General features: G+C 37.8%; 1 protein-coding gene across 2 annotated transcripts in view; it reads right to left on the bottom strand.

Moving 5' to 3' along the window:
- TRPM3 (transient receptor potential cation channel subfamily M member 3) overlaps positions 1-18,570 on the bottom strand; it is a 501,163-nt gene that overhangs the window by 171,674 nt on the left and 310,919 nt on the right. For both annotated transcript variants that reach the window (XM_055310391.1, XM_055310392.1), the window contains one exon: positions 8,865-9,039. In XM_055310391.1, coding sequence (XP_055166366.1) covers positions 8,865-9,039 — 175 coding nt within the window. The remainder of the gene's footprint in view (positions 1-8,864; positions 9,040-18,570) is intronic.

The following is an 18,570-nucleotide window of genomic DNA, read 5'->3' as shown; positions in this document are numbered from 1 at the left end:
TGCTACTTTAATGCATCTTTAGTGTGTCTCTGGTGGAAGAAGCTTTTATAGCAGGTGGCCACTGTTGTATTTAGTTTTTATGAATCCTGTGGTCCGTAATCAACAGTGAGAATTGCATGGGGACTCTAATGGAAATCCATTAAGAACATTGCAAACATTATCTATTATTAATGATACTCCTGGGTGAGATGTTAATCCACTCTATTTCTAGAAGCTGCAGGTTCTCATGTCAGCCAGGATGATTCAAAATTCATCTCCTCTAAGGTAGAGGGATTAAATACTAGGGCATTTTATTATCTGTGGCTCCCTCAGATACATTTTAAATGTATTTGTGAAAAAAAAATGTATTTGTGGATTTTAAAGCCCTCACTACTTCTTTTCATGAAAGAAAGCTACCTTGTAGAAGCAGTGAAGGAAATGTACATGTACATTTCATGCTAAGGTAGAGAGGCATATGGCAGCAGTGGGGAGGACAATTTAGCTTGGTTGTCTGGTGAATGGAAGGTTCATTGAGATGGTCTTAGAGAGAGGCTGGGGCCAGAATGGAAAAGGTCTTGAGTCTAACCAAGCAAAGGAATATGGACTTGACCTGTGGATTAATGGTCTTCAACTGGGTTCCACAAGGAAGCCCCTAGAATTTGAAGAGGTGCTCCAAAGCTGCTCAGAGCTGCCTTAGTGGGTGAGAGCCAGGCAGAGAGAGGAGGGCTCTAGACCAGTGGTTCTCAAGTTATGGTCCCTGGATCAACAGCATCAGCATCTTCTGGGAACTCCTTGGAAATGCAAATCACCTGGCCAATCAGACTGAATTAGAAAAACTGATATGAAGCCCAGCTCTTTGATTTTTAATAAGCCCTCCAGGTGATTTTGATTCAAGACAAATACTTAAGAACCACTGGTCTAGGCCTTCCACCCTGGCTTCACCAGAGCAAACATGTATTTTGTCTATTTTATATATTGTACTTCTGAGGTTTCATATGGGAAGGGACCCAAGAGCTCTAAGAAAGTGAAATTAATGCTACCAGGTAAGTGGGACATTAGGAATCTTAAATGGTTGTCCCCTGGAATTATGAAATCAAAGGAAAATGAGCCAAAAATTTCTAATGGGGAAGTTAGTGGCCTTGATGATTGTCAGTGGTGTCTCCGACAACAGAGAGAGCCATCATTCACAACTAGCACCATTTTGGTTTTAAACACTTTTACATTTCTCATTCTCTTTTTCTTTTCTCTTTTGAAATTGGGCATACATTTTGAACTAGTCAGAAAATCATTTTCAAAAGAAATAAGGAAGTGAACTGAATGCCCTTAAGAAATCCATGTAAATAAAAATATGAACAGAGAAATGTACCAGTCCTTTCAAAATGAGTATTTTTGTGGTGTGGCTTTCCTTCCCTTCAAGGGAGGGATTTTCAAGTCTAACAGATGTTTGGAACCAAGAACAGCTGTGATCAAGAAATAAATGAGATGATTCGTGCTAAATAAACTTTTCAAGTCAACTGGGTTCCAGAGACAAAACTTGGCAGAAGGTACAAAGTGCTTGTGGTAACAATGCAAGGGCTGGTGTGCTGAGCATATACATGAGGCACAGAAAGTGAGGAAGCTCTTTCTGAAAACATCAGAGAAGTGTGAAGACAGTTCATTCATATACATTTAGAAAGAGTTTCTGAAGGCATGGACCATGGACTACTCTGGTTGGAATCACCGGGACCCCTTTTCAAAGATTTATTACCTTTTTAGAGAGAAAGCGAGAGAGCCAGCAAGCAGGTGGAGGGGCAGAGAAAGAGGGAGAGAGAATCTCAAGCAACTCCCTGCTGAGTATGGAGCCTTATGCAGGGCTTGACCTCAAAATCCTGAGGTCACGACAGAGCCCAAATCGAGTCTGATGCTTAATTGACTGAGCCCCCAGAGACCCCAGAATCCCTATGGTTTTGGTTTCAAACAGTTTCTGCACCCTATCCCAGGTACACTGAATAAGAATATTCAGGGGGAGGCTGTCTCCTAACATTCTCAGGCATGCTGCAGTGTGATAACCACATGCCTATTTTGAATGTTTTCTGTGTAACAAGTGGCCAGGAAGTTAGCTAAGCAAATCTCAGAGAACATAGTTAATCCATCCTTTGAAATCTTCACTTGGCATTGATGGGCTGTCTAAAAGTCGTGGGCAGTGGTTCTCCGAAAAACGATTTCTTTGTCATAATGGATTATGCGGCTCTGTGTATTTTTCTGATGTTTGCTGTTTATATTCAAGGCCACACTTTCCCAACTTGGAGCTGAGCAATTCTAAAGCAAATTTAATCAATGTGGAGAACTGACTAACCAATTGAGATCAATAAAACTTTTCCTCTCATTCATATTTTCTTCCATGAATGCTAGGTAATTGTTTTAAAATCAGTGCTGCATTCTCTCCATGCTGACACAACATGGAGGGATCAAGTAGCAAACTGGAAGACATCAGTATATTATTATGAAGTTTCCTAAATAAATGAAGCTACTCTAGCCTTGTGAGACTTGGGAGACAACGACACAGGTATCTACATAGCAATATGTTTAATATATTCTACAACGGGAAAAATTGCAATATAAAAATTGCGATTTAGTAATTATAGGCATTAGTATATATATATAATCATATATAATTTCATTAATTTGCCATTTAAATTGATTTTATTAAACTGAAATATTTAAATTCAATATATAAATATATAATATAAAAATATATTAGTGTATAATATATAATTGATATAATATTAATACATAAAATATATACTAACTTATCTATAATGCATTCATATTATATTGATATATTAATTATAATTTTATATATTATTATATTAAAATATACATAAATTTGACTATATATAAATTCAACGTAATAATATGTATACACACATACACACTATCTGATAAAATTATCTCTTTTACTAACTTTCTTCAATATTCTGCAGACTGATTCTTTTTTTTCTGTGTTGAGTTACATAAAAGGGCCAAATACTAGCTTTTTCTTGGTCATTCAGGCTGACCCTCAGTTTGAATCCAGTTTTTGATGGAAAAGGAAAAAAGGAGCAACAGAGTCACTATATTGCCATTTTGTGGGTAATTAACATAGTTGTTCCATTGAATAGATTCTTAGGAATACCACACTCAGATACTTTGTTCTCTGGGCTCTTGAAACACTTATCACAGCACACCTGACCTTCTAGTTATCTGTATTCATGCCTATGTTTTAATTTCCTCATAGAATCTCTGCTAGGGGCAAGTCTTGCTCATTCTCTAAAAGTTCCATGCAGAGCATAGGCACTCAATAAATGTTAACTTAGAAAACAGTTGACAAAAACAACACTTTTTGTAAATAAAGCCCCCAGTATCCTTTGTCTGTACAAGGTGTTTCCAACTGTCTTTCCTTCCCTTCTGAGGAAGTTACAAAACAGAAGCAAGTTTTGACATGCCCTCTTATAGAAAATTCTGGAAAAGAGACAAGACAAGGTAAGATAAAATTAATGAAAACTGAAATGGACACTTGGAGTCAGCATGCTTGATATTTGTTTCCTTCTTTCTCTCTTGACATTCCAATTATGCCTAAATCATACTGGGATACAAACCACTGAGATCAATTACTTTCTTTCAGCAGATCTCATAGAGACAAATGATAGGGCTGTGACATCCTTCAGCCTTAAACGGAAATCTTAAGCAGCAGAAGAAAGCATTAGTAACCATGGCACAGAGTGATAGGCCCTACGGAAAAGAGACTACGCCTGGATTTCTAAAATGGCTAGTTTTCTGGTGACTCTCTCCTGATTTTGGTCATTTTGAGGTGTACTTGGAGAGAATCAAACTTTTGTTACATCTGTGATATAGTGATATAATTTGAAGCCCCGCAACATATTTTTCCTTGTTCATCTCTATTTTGTCTTCCATTTATGCCTTTGCCTCAGCTAATCGAAAATGTAGGGACCTTTATTAAGCTTCCTTTAAACAAGGATGATAATCAGATTAAAAAATATTTTATTTATTCATGAGAGACACACACAGAGAGAGGCAGAGACATAGGCAGAGGGAGAAGCAGGCTCCCCGCAGGGAGCCTGATACGGGACTTGATCCTGGGACTCTGGGATCACAAGATCACAACCTGAGCCAAAGGCAGATAGATGCTCAACCACCGAGCCACCCAGGCGCCCTGATAATCAGATTTTTTTATTTGAAATATATTATCTATTCCTGTCCTCAAGAGCAGGCCATTCCTCAGTGTTTCTCCACAAATCTGACACATAAGAATGTGAAAGTCGGGGCACATAGGACTCCCTGCAGGGAGCCTGCTTCTCCCTCTACCAATGTCTCTGCCTCTCTCTGTGTGCGTCTTTCATGAATAAATAAAATCTTAAAAAAATGTGAAAATCTATTGATGTCTGCTCCATGGATAATTTCCCAAAAGTTATCAATAGACTACCTTAAGATCTTTAAGGCTTTCCGCTACTACAGGTTCTGCTTCTTATCCTAGGCTCTCTAAAAAGGGTAAATCCAGATAATTATTTTCGGGGAAAAAGACACTAAAATAAATGTAAGGATCAGCAGTAAAATCCAGATAAACAAGGAGCATCATTTCAGAATGAACATTCATTCAGATGCCTTTTCCACGCTGACATTTTTCATCTGTGCAGCACTTTCTCACTGATAAATGAGGAGCAAGTAAACGTTTCTCTGCAATTTGAGACTTAGTTTATTAATTTTCAAGCCATCTCTGACTTTGCAGGTACCTATAGCCTGAAAGGTGTTCCTGACTATGGGTGATGTTGGTCAGCTTGGTCAACAGCAAAAAGTGGAATCTTTGTACCTGAAAACTTAAGTAATCAAATCTAATACCCCTTTGGTAGTATTAATCTGTTTCTGTTTTCAGTGTTTTGTCATTCATGGCTTAGAAAAAAATTTTGATAATATTTTTAAGGAATGAAATGAGTTAGGGAAAGTGACTTGTGACTCATTCTAAACTATGACAGATGAGAAATAGAAAATCAAGTACAACAATAAGGGAATAAGAAAGTTTGGCCATTTCTTTTGGGTAGCATGTACCATGGAGCAGAGACAGAGAAGGCAAGAGTAAGAATTTAATTGCAAATGCCTCCTAGTTTATCCAAACCCATTTGTGTTGGGATAGATATGGCCTGTCTTCCTCTACCTCAAATAATCTCATCTACAAAAGTTAATTAGTTTTGCCAATTATAATTTGCTTCCATAGTGATGCCCTTTCAAATTTATATTCTTGGAAGATGGTTAATAACAGGGAGTTTAAAGGCAAAATTATCAAGTTCACAAAAGTTAAAATGCAAGGTGTAAAAATTTCATTCACTCCTTTAAGATTATAAAATGAAAAACTTTATAGCTGAATACACACATTTACAGTTCTTGGACCTGTATTATTTATTTAACAATCTGTAAATGAGTTTAAAACATTTTAAAACATATTTAAATTAGTAAAATAACTGAAAAGTAAAAATCAATGATTACAAACTCTGATTCAGGTTTTGTAAAAAAGGTGTATGTGTTTTCTATCATCGATTTTATATGTACAACTACACTCATTTATTTATATAGATTTGTTTATGTGAACATATAGTTATAATTGATATTTATTTTTAGTGAAACATATCCCAACTTTGTTGGATTTTTTAGAACTTGAAGAAGAAAATCTTGGTGAAGAAAGTCTAAAATAGGCTCATTTTTGTTTGTTTTTGTTTTTTTCAGCATAGAGAAAACACACTCCTGCAAAATAATATCCTTTGGAAATGCTTTTTTAAATTGGCTGCACATGTGTGGCCAAATTCTTACTCAAGCTAAATAAACATGATTAATTCTGGCAGTTATTCAGATGATCCAGAGAAACGCCATGGATTCATTTGATCATGATAAATTTATAATTCCTCTCATGGAGCAAGAGCATAGTTTTATTATAATACCATATAAAATAAATAAATATAGATTTATATATTTGGATTGACAAATACAAAGCTTCTCAATACAAAGCTTCTCTTGGAGTTTCAATTTTCCTGTTTCTAAACATTTCTTAAAATTTTTAAAGTTTTAATTTTAATAATTCCCAACATAAGAAATTATAACTCAATTCTTTATCATCATGCTAGTTATCTGCATGCCTTTGGGTTCTTTGAAAATCAACTATTGCTTGTGTGTTTGCAAAGATCCTATGTAGATTATGCTTTTGCAGGGCACCTGGGTGACTCAGTGATCGAGTGGCTGCCTTTAGCTCAGGGCGTGATCCAGGGAGCCTGCTTCTCCTTCTGCCTTTGTCTCTGCCTCTCTCCTGACTAAATAAATAAAATCTTAAAAAAAAAAAAAAGAGAGAGAGATTTTGTGTATTTTAGTCATAAAATAACCATAACTAAAACTAAACTTTCATTTTAAAAGTAAAATCGCTGATTAAAGTTAAAAGGGCATATTTCTGACTCTTAATTTGTATCTGTGTCAGGGGAAGAAAAAGAATCCACATGATGCCTGAAACTAATATTACACTATGTGTTAACTAACTGGAATTTAAATAAGAACTTTTAAAAAAATCTTAAAAAAAAAGGGTTGGGGAAAGGAACCTACTTTGGTCAGCTTGGACATTGGTTTACCACCAGGAATGCATTGATTTTATCTTTTGAGAATACATGGAATAATACAAAAAATTTAGAAATTATAGTGCAAAGGGGAAGCTGAAGGAAACTTAAGTGCACTTGTATTAAAAGACAGTATCATTGAAGTACTACATAAGAAACACGAAGGCACATACCACAAAATCCATTTCAGTGAATTTTTATAATAGACCAGAAAGAATCCTGGCACAAGATCCTGGGCCATGTGGCCTTGGGGAAGCACATAACTGCCCTGTGTATCTGTCCCCTAGCTTAAATAATACAGACACACCCTCCCACCCCACCCAAGCTCTAAAACGTGTAACATTTCCCCTGTATAAAAAACAGAAGCAGGAAGAATTGGAAAATTGTAACATTTTCAAAGTATACAACCCCCAATAAGGACAAAAAGTAGGCCCTGGGTTCAGACCTTCATTGTGTACAGACCTAGGAAACCTGAAATACTGTGATGAGCAGCTCACTTTTCATGAATTTTCTGAAAAGGAAATGTGCATTCTGAATGCAACCTTGTCTCTACTTTTCGGAAATACAATAAAATAATTACAAGCACTGGAAGGCAAAAAAAGTAAGCCAAAGCTAAAAACTGTATAAGTACTTTAGTTATTTTTGAAAAAGGAACACATTGCTATATTTGAATCGATGAGAACTATGGCTAAATTTTTAATAAAAGCAAAGAACAGCTGAAGATCCTGAACTCTGGTTGGTAAAAGACATGAAGGCTTTGGGCAAATGTTCTTTTCAGTTTTCTAGCTATAGAACAAACCAATATTTACAATGAAAGGAAAAGATAAAAGTAATTTATATTTGCCAGGAAGCAAACTCCAATTTCATGCTTAGCAATATTGGTTTTTTAAAAAAATTATTTATTTTTTGTTTTGTTTTGTTTTTTTTTTTTTTTTTTGTTTTCATATCAATAGCTTTCACAGGCCTGAAATCACTTTAACTGTTTGCAATGTTACCTGGAGGGCTGGTGACTTTCCTACGCCCCCTTTGCCACTTTAGGTTCACACACTTACCAGATGTTAATGGCTCACCTGGAGCGCTGCTGGGCTGCCTGGCAGACAGGTGGAGGAGGGCATGTCCTGCAGTCGGCGGGGCTCACTGATCACTCTCTATTACCATTACATACTGGCCTACTTACAGACTTTCTATGAGCTCTTTGAGGGTAGGAATAGTTGTTATGCTTTTTCCCATCTCAGTGCATGGCACCCAGGAGCCACTTTGTGTATGTTTGTAAAAGGGATGAATAAAAGGTCCCATTTCCTTTGGGGCTCCTTTCTCCCACCAGTTTCATGTGTTAGGAGAATTGATTAGGTCAGGAAGTTCCTTATTTAAAAATTCAATGACTTGGGATGCCTGCCTGGCTTAGTCAGAAGAGCATGTGACTCTTAATCTCAGGGTTGTGAGTTCGAGCCCCACGTTGGGTATAGAGATAAAAAACTTTCTTAAACATTTTTTTTTAAATAAAACTTTTTACAACATTTAAAAAAAATTCAATGATTCCTCCTGAGTTTTTCTCCTCACACACATTCATGTCTTGGGATGACTTACTTTGATCTAATAATATGCAAGAGTGCTTGGATTTTACTATTCATCAGGAGAGAACTCAGACTGGCAGGGAAGTATGGGAAGGGAAGTCCTCCTTGGGGCTGGGACTTTGGATTGTTGAAAGTAGCAATGGGGAATATATAGACTAAGGAAAGTGCATGGGAAGGGCGAGGAGTCCAGGAAGGGTGTACAGAGGACCAGAGTGGTTAGTGGCTCTGCTTTCTAAGCGAATCTAGGGGGATTTGGCAACACGGGCCACCAAAAGGTCTTGTAAATGTTTGGCCTTTGTAAACCTGCAGCAGTTCAGTGAAGCTATATATCCCAGCCTCTCCCAAGGTACTAACCTGAACTATATGATCCAGGTTAGCTTTGCTTTATGTGTTAAAACCCAGTCCCTGCTTCTCCTTAGTGGGAGGATCAAAAAAGAGAAGAAATGAAGAGAAAGGATACCAAGTCCTACAACCTCCTCCTTTCCTTTTGTCTTTATAAGACTGGTCTAGTGGAGCTTTCATGGAATTTCTCATTTAGGACATTTAGACATTTATAATATGTTCCCCTGCTCTTCCCCAGCACCTTCCCATACCAAACATCTCAATCAACTGATATCATCTTCCCAAGCTTGGCACACAGGCTTTGTACTCAAAGGTCTCTTACAGGGCCTGACAAATTACCTACCCGCCTTCTTCTGAATATTTATGCCCAAAAGCCAGGATGTCCGATGCCCGTCCACTCCCATCACAGACAACAACTGGCACGGGAGGGGTGTCTCGAAGGTACTCCAAGACAATTGAGATCACATTGGGTCCTCCTTCCACAATGAGCGCCACCACCGGAACGCCTTGACCGATTCCTGCATGAAAAAAGGAAAAGAAAAGGAAAAAAAAGAGAAAAGAACACAAAGCCAGCAAACCAAAGAAACAAAAAGGGGAACAAAAAGCACAAACTAAAATTACTGAGCAAGGGGGAAATAACAACATATGAAGGGATAAAATATGGAGCAAAAATTTTATACAACATCCTCCAGCAGAATCTTCCCACCAGAGTCTATGTGATTTTGCCCTCTCCCCAGAGCTCCCGCAGTGCTGGGGCCAGGGATGGCACCCACTGCCATAGTTTACAGGGATAGGGGGTGCATAGGGTGAGGAGGGAGAGAAAGGAATTGGTTAGTAGATGAAGCCCTGAGCCAGCAGCCAAAAGACTTTAACCAAGTCTCACATGAACCCAGTGGTTCAGTTTCTTATACAAAAAATGGGAATTTAAAATGGGCTGGATCCTTGACATCATCACAGTGCTGAGAAAACACCTGAATGGTTCTCTTTATCAAAGACTATTCGAGACAACTGGGGGCAGGTTTGCACTTGTCAAGTCAACTATTGGCTGCATTAGGGTCTATCTATAAGTGACCATAAATGATCAGCTTGATTATTGGTTCTTAACAGCTTAACAATCATGATAAAGAACACAGTAGATGTGGCACCTGCCATCTGCCACCTGCTACTTGCCATTACTGTGTCATTTACCACTGAGCAAGGTGCCACCAAGCACATAAGGGGTGGTCCAGAAACAGTTGTTGAATTCAGGGGGTGTCACAGACCTTTTCTAAAGAATTTAAGCTATTAATGGTGAGCTAGAAGATGTAAAAATTCCCCTAACGCCAGCACTCACACATGGTTTGACCTAACATATTAAAGAGGAATATTAATGTCTCTCGCCCCCGAGAGATATGATGAAAAAGAAATGAAGCGCATTTTCGAGCAACCTCTCAAGTGTCATCATAGTTCATTGAGTCACTTTTCTTGCTATTTTGGTATCACACTGCATTTTCTCACTCTTCATCTTCCCAGAACAATTAAGGAATTGACCAGTACCATAAAAATGAGATGGCTTTTTACTGAGCAGTTAACTTAAAAAACAAATAATCAAGATTCTGTACCACTTCTGTAAATATGAACTAAAAAAATAAAAAAAGCCCTTTAGCCATCCCAGTTTTTCCCCTTTCCCTTCCTGCTGCGTTTTTTTTTTTCTTTCATCCGGAAACTGCTGTCCTGTGAGAAATAATAGTTGGAGGTTTGCTTTCTTGTTCCATTAATAAGAGATTGTATTTGACTTGGGTGACCTGTTACACTTCTACAGTGTATTGGTATTCTGGGGCCTTTTATTTCCTAAGTCAACGTTTTTCATGGTTTCATTTTCATCTTAAAGGAATGATCCAAAATGTCAGTTACACAAAAATCAATGTTTTAAAAATGTAAGAAAATGACGATTGGGGGTCCCAAGATTTCTTTTTTGTGCTGCAGAAGGAATCAGAGGAGAGGGATGACCTGTGATGCCATCCAATGTTTCTGTGGATGGAGAAGTTTTGAGAATTACCCCTTCAAATCCAAGGAGAGGGAAGTGAAAGGTCAAAGCAGCTCCTCTTTGGCCCCAAAACCCTTAATGATTCAGGCAAAATGTCACTTTAAAATTCTACGTGTCTATGAAGGAAATATTTTCCCCACTGCTGATTATGAGGATTAAAGAAATTCCTGTTGAAAGGCTCTTTGAAAACTAAGGGCTAACTTGAAATGTTAATACAACACACTTCTTTTGGAAGACAACTTGCTGACATATGACATACCCACCCCTGTGTGGATCACTATTTTAATATGCCTTGAAAAAGAGTCTCTACTCCAATGTTTCAAATTCTTTTATGAGGTATTCCCCAAAGAACTATGCCATCTAATTTTCCCCTTTTCCTTGCTTGAGTGCATGCTATCGTATTGTTGCATATCAAGGAACAATGCACTGTACTTGCTGTTTTATACCAAATGGTATGTTGAGACTTATTTCTAGGTTCTTCCAAGAGAGCCCTTTGCCAAATTCTGGTCTTGAGCACTGATTCTGTCAGTGGGATCTTTACTCCGACTCACAGACCAACTGTGATCCACTCAATGTTCTCATGGAGAAGTCCTAGAATGGGCCTTCCTGAATTTCCAGTGATCTACAATCTATCAGACAATAGGCAAGATGGCTGGAAGCCTCTCTTCCCTTTGAAAGGATACAGAGGTGCAAAGGATCAAGTTTCATAGGATGACTTGAGAGCAATAAACTGTCTAATGATTTCATATCAATGTATTTATTAATGTACCAAATTGTTGTAACCCCTAGAAACACAGAGACATTTTAGATGATCAAATTTCCTATATTTGGAATGAAGCCACTATCACTTAAAGGATGAAAACAACTACATTAATTTATATTATTATTAAGATCTAGTGGTAAAAATTGGGGATCCCTGGGTGGCGCAGTGGTTTGGCGCCTGCCTTTGGCCCAGGGCGCGATCCTGGAGACCCGGGATCGAATCCTACATCGGGCTCCCGGTGCATGGAGCCTGCTTCTCCCTCTGCCTCTCTCTCTCTCTCTCTCTCCCTGTGACTATCATAAATAAATAAAAAAAAATTAAAAAAAAAAGAGGTAAAAAAGATCTAGTGGTAAAAATTGAAAGAACTATCAAGATATCACCTCCCTTTTCAAAAATACTGAATATATCTGGCTTCCAAATTCTCTCCCATTTCCTACAGTGATAATACATGGAAATTTGTTCCATAGATAATAAAAGCCCTTATAGTCTAAAATAAAAAGTACTTTTGAATTTCTTAGTTATGGGAGGTAGAGCATGAGGCTATATCTAAAAATATCATGCTCTATGTAAACTAAACCTGCCACAATATGGTAATATTAAGTCTTTCTGTCAGGAGACACACACACACACACACACACACACACACACACACAGCCTTTGTTTCTGAGCAAAGAAATGATATCAAATAGTAATGAATGAAAGCAGTGGTTCATGGCCTAGTTTTTGGAGACAAGGATCTCTGAATATATTTGTAAATCTGATGAAAGCTAGTGACCCTTTCTCCAGAAAAATAAACACATATGTGGATAGTCACAAAAATGTTTGTATGCCATTTCAAGAGTTTATGGATCTTTGAAAGTGATTCATGTAAAACCTGCAAATGGACCCTTTACAAAATTTTACCCTAAATTAAGCATATTGTTATAGCTGCATAGATTTTCAGTTTGTGCTGTTTTATGAAGCTCACTGAGGCCTGTGAAAGAAGTTCTAGAATGGGTTTTCAAAAGAAATTCTATGCCCAAGGGAACTATATCATACTATTGCTGTCCACTGACTGGCTAAACTTCCAGAATAAATACTATCTGTAGGATATCACTCTTCCCTTCGGTTTCTCTCTTTATTATTATTTTTCTTTATTTTTCTTTATTTCTTCTGTTCACACTTTAGTTTCCAAGTTATGTTTTGGACACAGGATATCAAAGATGCCCTAGAGAAAGTCACGAATATAAAAATAGAATCTGTGGCCTAGGATCCCTGGGTGGCGCAGCGGTTTGGCGCCTGCCTTTGGCCCAGGGCACGATCCTGGAGACCCGGGATCGAATCCCACGTCAGGCTCCCAGTGCATGGAGCCTGCTTCTCCCTCTGCCTGTGTCTCTGCCTCTCTCTCTCTCTCTCTCTGTGACTATCATAAATAAATAAATAAATAAATAAATAAATAAAAAAAAAAATTAAAAAAAAAAAAGAATCTGTGGCCTATGACTTCGTTAGTAAAGAAAAAGCTTTTTAAAATATCAAGAACAGTATATTTTCTATTAATGACATAAAACATTTTTCTTTCTGGACTCTACTACATATTAGCTTGATTCACACGGCCCACTACTATTTTCTTCATGCCCCAAACAAAATAAATGTAAATCCTTTTGAAGATAATTGCAAATTTATACCATGTTCAGCTAAACCTACTAGCCATTCACAACAAAAAAAATAGTTGTTCATATTTACGGTCTTAAAAAAATATCTCTATTATTCAGGAAACTTTTCACTTTAGTGGCCTCAGGGATTTTGTGGTGTGTGTGAATATATTTCTTGTGCTTTTGGGGAAAAATAGGTTAATTCCTTAGTTATAATTTTTCGTTTTCTACCATAACCAATGGCTTTCAGTAGTTCTGAGATTTCCATTAGAATTTAATTTTACAGTAATGTAGAGTTGCTTAAGCAGGAAGAGGCAAGATGTTTGCCATACTCTTGAGCTTTTGCAGTGTTGGAACTGGAAGCATAGCCTTCAAAACTGTGGGCTGGGATAATGGATTTAACAGCAACATTCTACAAGATTCCAGGTTGACATAGGGCTTTCAAATTGCAAGCCGAACCCCAATTAATTGTTCTTTGCAGAAGATAACCTCTTAGACTCTTGTCACATTTTTGTTCTGACTGCTATGTACTTTAACCTGGGCTCTCAAAAGGCAGAAAGTGTCAAAATTGGCTTAAGCAAAAACTGAGTTGGGTGTTGTGGGGAAGGGAGGTGGCAGGAATAGAAGAATGTCTTAAAATTCCAAAAGGCTTCTCCTCTTTCTTTCTCTCTTTATTTCTGCTGACATAAGATCATAATCTATGATCAGTTCAGGCACTTGTAAAAATATTCGGTCTATTGTAGTAAAATGCCTGGATAACATGAGAATTTTGATCCAAGTAAATTAATACTTTAGTTTTATGTCAACATCACTATATATGATCTAAAATGCCTATGGGCCTAAGGAGTAATATATTTGCTGTTGGGAAATGGTTCACATTTACATGAAGATGGAGCATAGAGGGTTGATTATATAGGTAGGTCATAATGACCTAGGCCTCAGATCATGTGATTATTACAGTAGAGGCCATTTAGAAAGGAAATTCAAACTTTCCGTGAGAGATGATTTCCTAAAGAATGCATTCAAGACTGAGACTGTCAATGGTGGGTGGGCATTTCTGTCAAACCCCCAAAGTTGTGTGACAACAACATGAACACAGTTAATACACTGGCCTTGCAGCACTGGGATTATGTGATTCTTGATGATTTGCTAGTTTGTGCGGAGAATTCATATGCTTTGAAATTATGGATATGGTAAGACTTTACCAGTATATGTTTCATGACTTTAAAGTTGCATAATTAAAATTTGCATAAAGTTATAAAGCATTGAACATGTTCCCTTCATCCAGCTTCTCACTTGAATAGCCCAGTCTTTGGTTCAATGGTCGACTCTACCAAGGGAATACTGGTCACTATTTCCTGCATTTGGACTACATAACAAGGCCATAAAAACTCAACAACTACCCAAGATTTTGCATTTTTCAAACAGAACCTTGCACGGATATGGGGAGGCATTAGCAATTACTATAGTGATGGGAAGAGAAGCAGTAAGTTGTTTGCCTCATTTTAATGGACACCAGTTTGCTACCCACTTGAGAAGTAATGGCTGAAGTTTGCATAATACACAACTTTCAATAGATAGTTTCAGAATGACATTCTTACCTATTTTTTAAAAAAGATTTTATTTATTTATTCATGAGAGAGAGAGAGAGAGACAGAAATGCAGAGACACAAGCAGAGGGAGAAGCAGGCTCCATGCAGGAAGCCCGATGGGGAATCAATCCTGGGACTCAAGGATCATGCCCTGGATGGAAGGCAGGCGCTCAACCATTGAGCCATCCAGGGATTCCCCCTCTTATCTATTTAGTACGTCTCTTCTATGATCAGAGAAATTGTGGATAAATTAATGGAAAGTACATAAATCTGGTAATCACGGTGTGCAACTGATGACACTCAAAACTATTCTTGTTTATTAAGTTCAAGGGGCTTCTTATAATTAGAAAGATTCATAGCACATGAATATGCAGATACAACTATAGAATATTATTGTCCAGAGACAGAATACTTTAATATGCTGTACTTTGCAAAAGGAAACTCAATTGGAAATCTTCGAGCTATCAAAGAATAGAGCGAGCCTAAGAAAATATCTAGGGAACAACATAAGAAAAAAATATCTAAGGTATGACATAAGAAAACATTTTTTCTTCTTCTGAAAAGATGATCTTTCAGTTTCCTGTGGAAGCAGATGTTTTAGATATGACCTTCATGTTTTAGAGGTAGAATATACTATCTATTCAAGACAATAGAATGGCCTTACTTGGAAATGGGTAATAAACCCAATTATCTTTTAGTGAATCCGAGTGATATAACCAATTGGTGAATGCCAAACCCACTGCAGACCACTCCTTTGTGTCATTATAAATTACTATAATGTCTGTCACTATAATTCTGTACCTAAATTGCTGCTTAGGGAAGCATTTGGAGTATAAAGTACCAGACAAACTATTAAGCAGTGAAAATAAAGCCGTATGCAACAAGATGCTTCGCTTCTGGATACTTATGGTTCTCAAGTGGGAAGGAAGTTCTTGGAAAGATGGTTGGGGTCTTTCCCTATGGTTGGGACTTCCCAAAGTATAAATTTCCAATTCCCTTTAGGACTTTCCCCTTGCTTTAGGTGAAAATAATGTGAATTTCTTAAATGTCTTTTCCTGTCATCACCAATTCCTATGGCAACTCCTTTACTGATATTTAACTTAATGGGTCCCCTCCATATACAGTCCTTCCCATTTATAGCTAATGCCAGTATGCCAGAATCAACACACATGTGTATTTTATCTTGCTATTTAAAATCTCAGCAAATTTGGCTAGAGATAGATGGTTGTAAGACATTAAAGATACAGAGTTTGAAATAATATGAATGCCTCTCTTAGTGATAAGTGATTTAAAGTTGATGATATAGCATTTCCTTTCCTGGGGACAGGGAATGTAAAATCTATCAAACTAATATGGAAAATATCTTTTTGTCCAGCTTGTTTTCAATACTGTTGAGCTAATCTATTTTGTGCATTATCAATGCTACCAGTATTTTCATAGGAACGCTGTACTAGCTCCCACCGACTGGCTTTCAATTTGGAGATTGTCTTGTTTTGATTTTCTATCTGGCAATCAGAGGGCAAAGGATAGACTGGGAGGGTGGATGAGTGGATTAAATGAGGTACCTGTAGGCCATCCAAAGAGGTGACTGTAGTATGTGTCCTGGAAACACCTGTCATGTCCTCCATGTTACGCTTCCCTATTGGAGAATTGACCTGTCCACAGAAGGTTGGCCTTACTTGGCTTCTTTCAAAGCTTACTGGACTAGAGGTGGATTCCAGACTTGCAGTGGGCCACATCGGGCTTCCTGGAATTGGAGTGGAAACCCTCAGGCCTGAAGTGAGTAACTGGAGAGTGGATTGGTGGGGAGTGAAGCCTCTATGAGCTGTGGCTCTGGTGGGATCATGAAGGGTGATTAAAAAAGTAAAGAAGACTGGATGCAGGAAGAAAGGAAGGGGCAGAGGGTACCACAGAGAAGAGATCATGTGGCCTGAGAGGGAGGGAGAGGCCTGTGTATGTGTGTGTGTGTGTGTGTGTGTGTGTGTGTGTGCAGGAGAGAGAGACAGAGATTGAGAGAGAGAGAGAGAGAGAGAGAGAGACAGAGAGAGAGAGAGTGAGATTATTTACAATTAGTCATTATTTTTAAAACACTTAGAAAAGAGGAGTCTGGCACTTAAGAACCATATGGTTAAACAAAAAGAAATATAAAGATGCTTATTTATGTTTATTAAGCCTATAAAAGATTTCTACTTTAAATACACATAAATATTCATGAGGATGAAAGAAAAATAAATGCATTTCATATGTTTAAACCAAAAGAGGCTCTGACAAATAATTTGAAACATATTTTTCCAAAGTTTGAATGTTCTCTCATACAGCCCAATAATATGCTTAGGAAGACAATTTTTTTTCCTTGTATCCAAAAGGCTAAAACTTTCTTTTTTGGGGTAGGTGAAGGGAAGGGAAGTTACTAGGTGACTTTTTCTATCACTCCCCAAATGCCTTCTACCATGAGCCTCTCCTTAGTACTTCAACCAGCTTGGAAGGGCTTTTTGAGTTCTGTGGGTTGGACAAAGATGCAAATGCCAAATAACAAAACCCATAAACTGACTCCAAGTATATTATATGCTAATAAAGTAACTTGGCTTTTGACTTGGTCAATGAGAAACAGTTATTCCCTTATGGCCAGCCAGTTCTGATTGAAATATCCTGCTATTAGTGTTTGCCTATTACCAAGACATTCAAGGAACATTCTGTGTGAATCATTTCAATAGAAAGGGAATAGCCAATCCCATGGGCTGTGGTGCAAGTATTACTTTCATAAAAGGAAAGAGCCAGCATTTTCTTTGAGGGGCATTGTTTGCCGGCTGAATGTTTTAATGTAATTGATCTAAGTCTACAAGAAAACTCGCCCAAACAAAGCTACAGGCTTCTTGGTTTCTCGTCTGTTCAAAAACCACATCAAAAAGTACCCCTTGCCTTCTCAAATAGAAGGTAATCAGAGTGGTCCTAACTCATTTTACTTTATAATACTTTATCCTCTCCTATAAATGTGCCAGGATCTAGGTCCACAGCCCAAACAAGTTCCTTTGGCTTCTTGATGGAATTAGCAGGCAGCAGAGCAGCCCAGGGAATTGTGGATTGAACAAAACATGGAAAGATCTAGCCCACAGTGGAGGGAGGCTAGAGGGGGGAGAGGTAGATGGTAGGAAAGAGAAAGGTTGCAGGTAATGGCAAAATGGCAGCATGTGTGTTAATTTGCCCTTCCTCCAAAAACCTCTTTGTACTAGTTGAGCCAGGCTGCAATTACTTCTTCCTGCCCCAAATGTGAAAATGTGAAAAGGTCTTTCTCTCTTTAAGGAATGGTCTTTCTGACTCTGTGTGAGGAACTCACACTCATCTCCAATTCCCAGGCTCAATGACAAATCTTCCTGAGCCCCTTCCCCCCTTACCCCACCAGGCAGAAGTAACCATCCTCACTTGTGATTCCTCATAGCATTTGCTTTTTCTAAAAGCCCAAGTCAATGAATATGTCTTTATAAATGTGTCCATCAATTACTTTGTTATAAATAAAACCATTCTCATAGTACCTTTCCTCTCTCTTGAAGTTTTGTCTCATTGATTACATGTTTGAACACCTCTTTTCTCTATTTAGGTAGGTTTGTCTTCGTATTCCCTGCATGCCATACAGTGCTGTACATGTAGTAGTTGCTCACTAAAACTTGAGGCATGGAAGGCAGGCAGGAAAGGGAGGACACTGAATTACCATCAGGTTATCTCCTTATTTCTTTTTTTTTTTCCTAATTTCTTATAGGTTAAATGATAATGTAATTAATTTCCCCAGAAAGTTTTAGATGTTTTGTGACACAAGCAATTTCCCTCAATCAACTGGCCTGAGCTCCAGGGCACTGAGATCTGATTTAAATCCTCATTAAGTTATTCTAAATGCCCAGTTTCTATGCTCATTGGTATGCTCATTCCTGTGGACTACTAGAAGTACTTCCTGACTAATTTCCCAGCCTCCACAATAGTCATCACCAGCTAGTTATCATCATAAATACAGTCTTTTCTGTAGCCTTCTTTAGTGGGTTCCCGTT

Source organism: Nyctereutes procyonoides, unplaced genomic scaffold, assembly GCF_905146905.1.
Source record: "Nyctereutes procyonoides isolate TBG_1078 unplaced genomic scaffold, NYPRO_anot_genome, whole genome shotgun sequence".
Classification (NCBI taxonomy): domain Eukaryota; kingdom Metazoa; phylum Chordata; class Mammalia; order Carnivora; family Canidae; genus Nyctereutes; species Nyctereutes procyonoides.
This window is presented reverse-complemented; position numbering and strand designations above follow the sequence as displayed.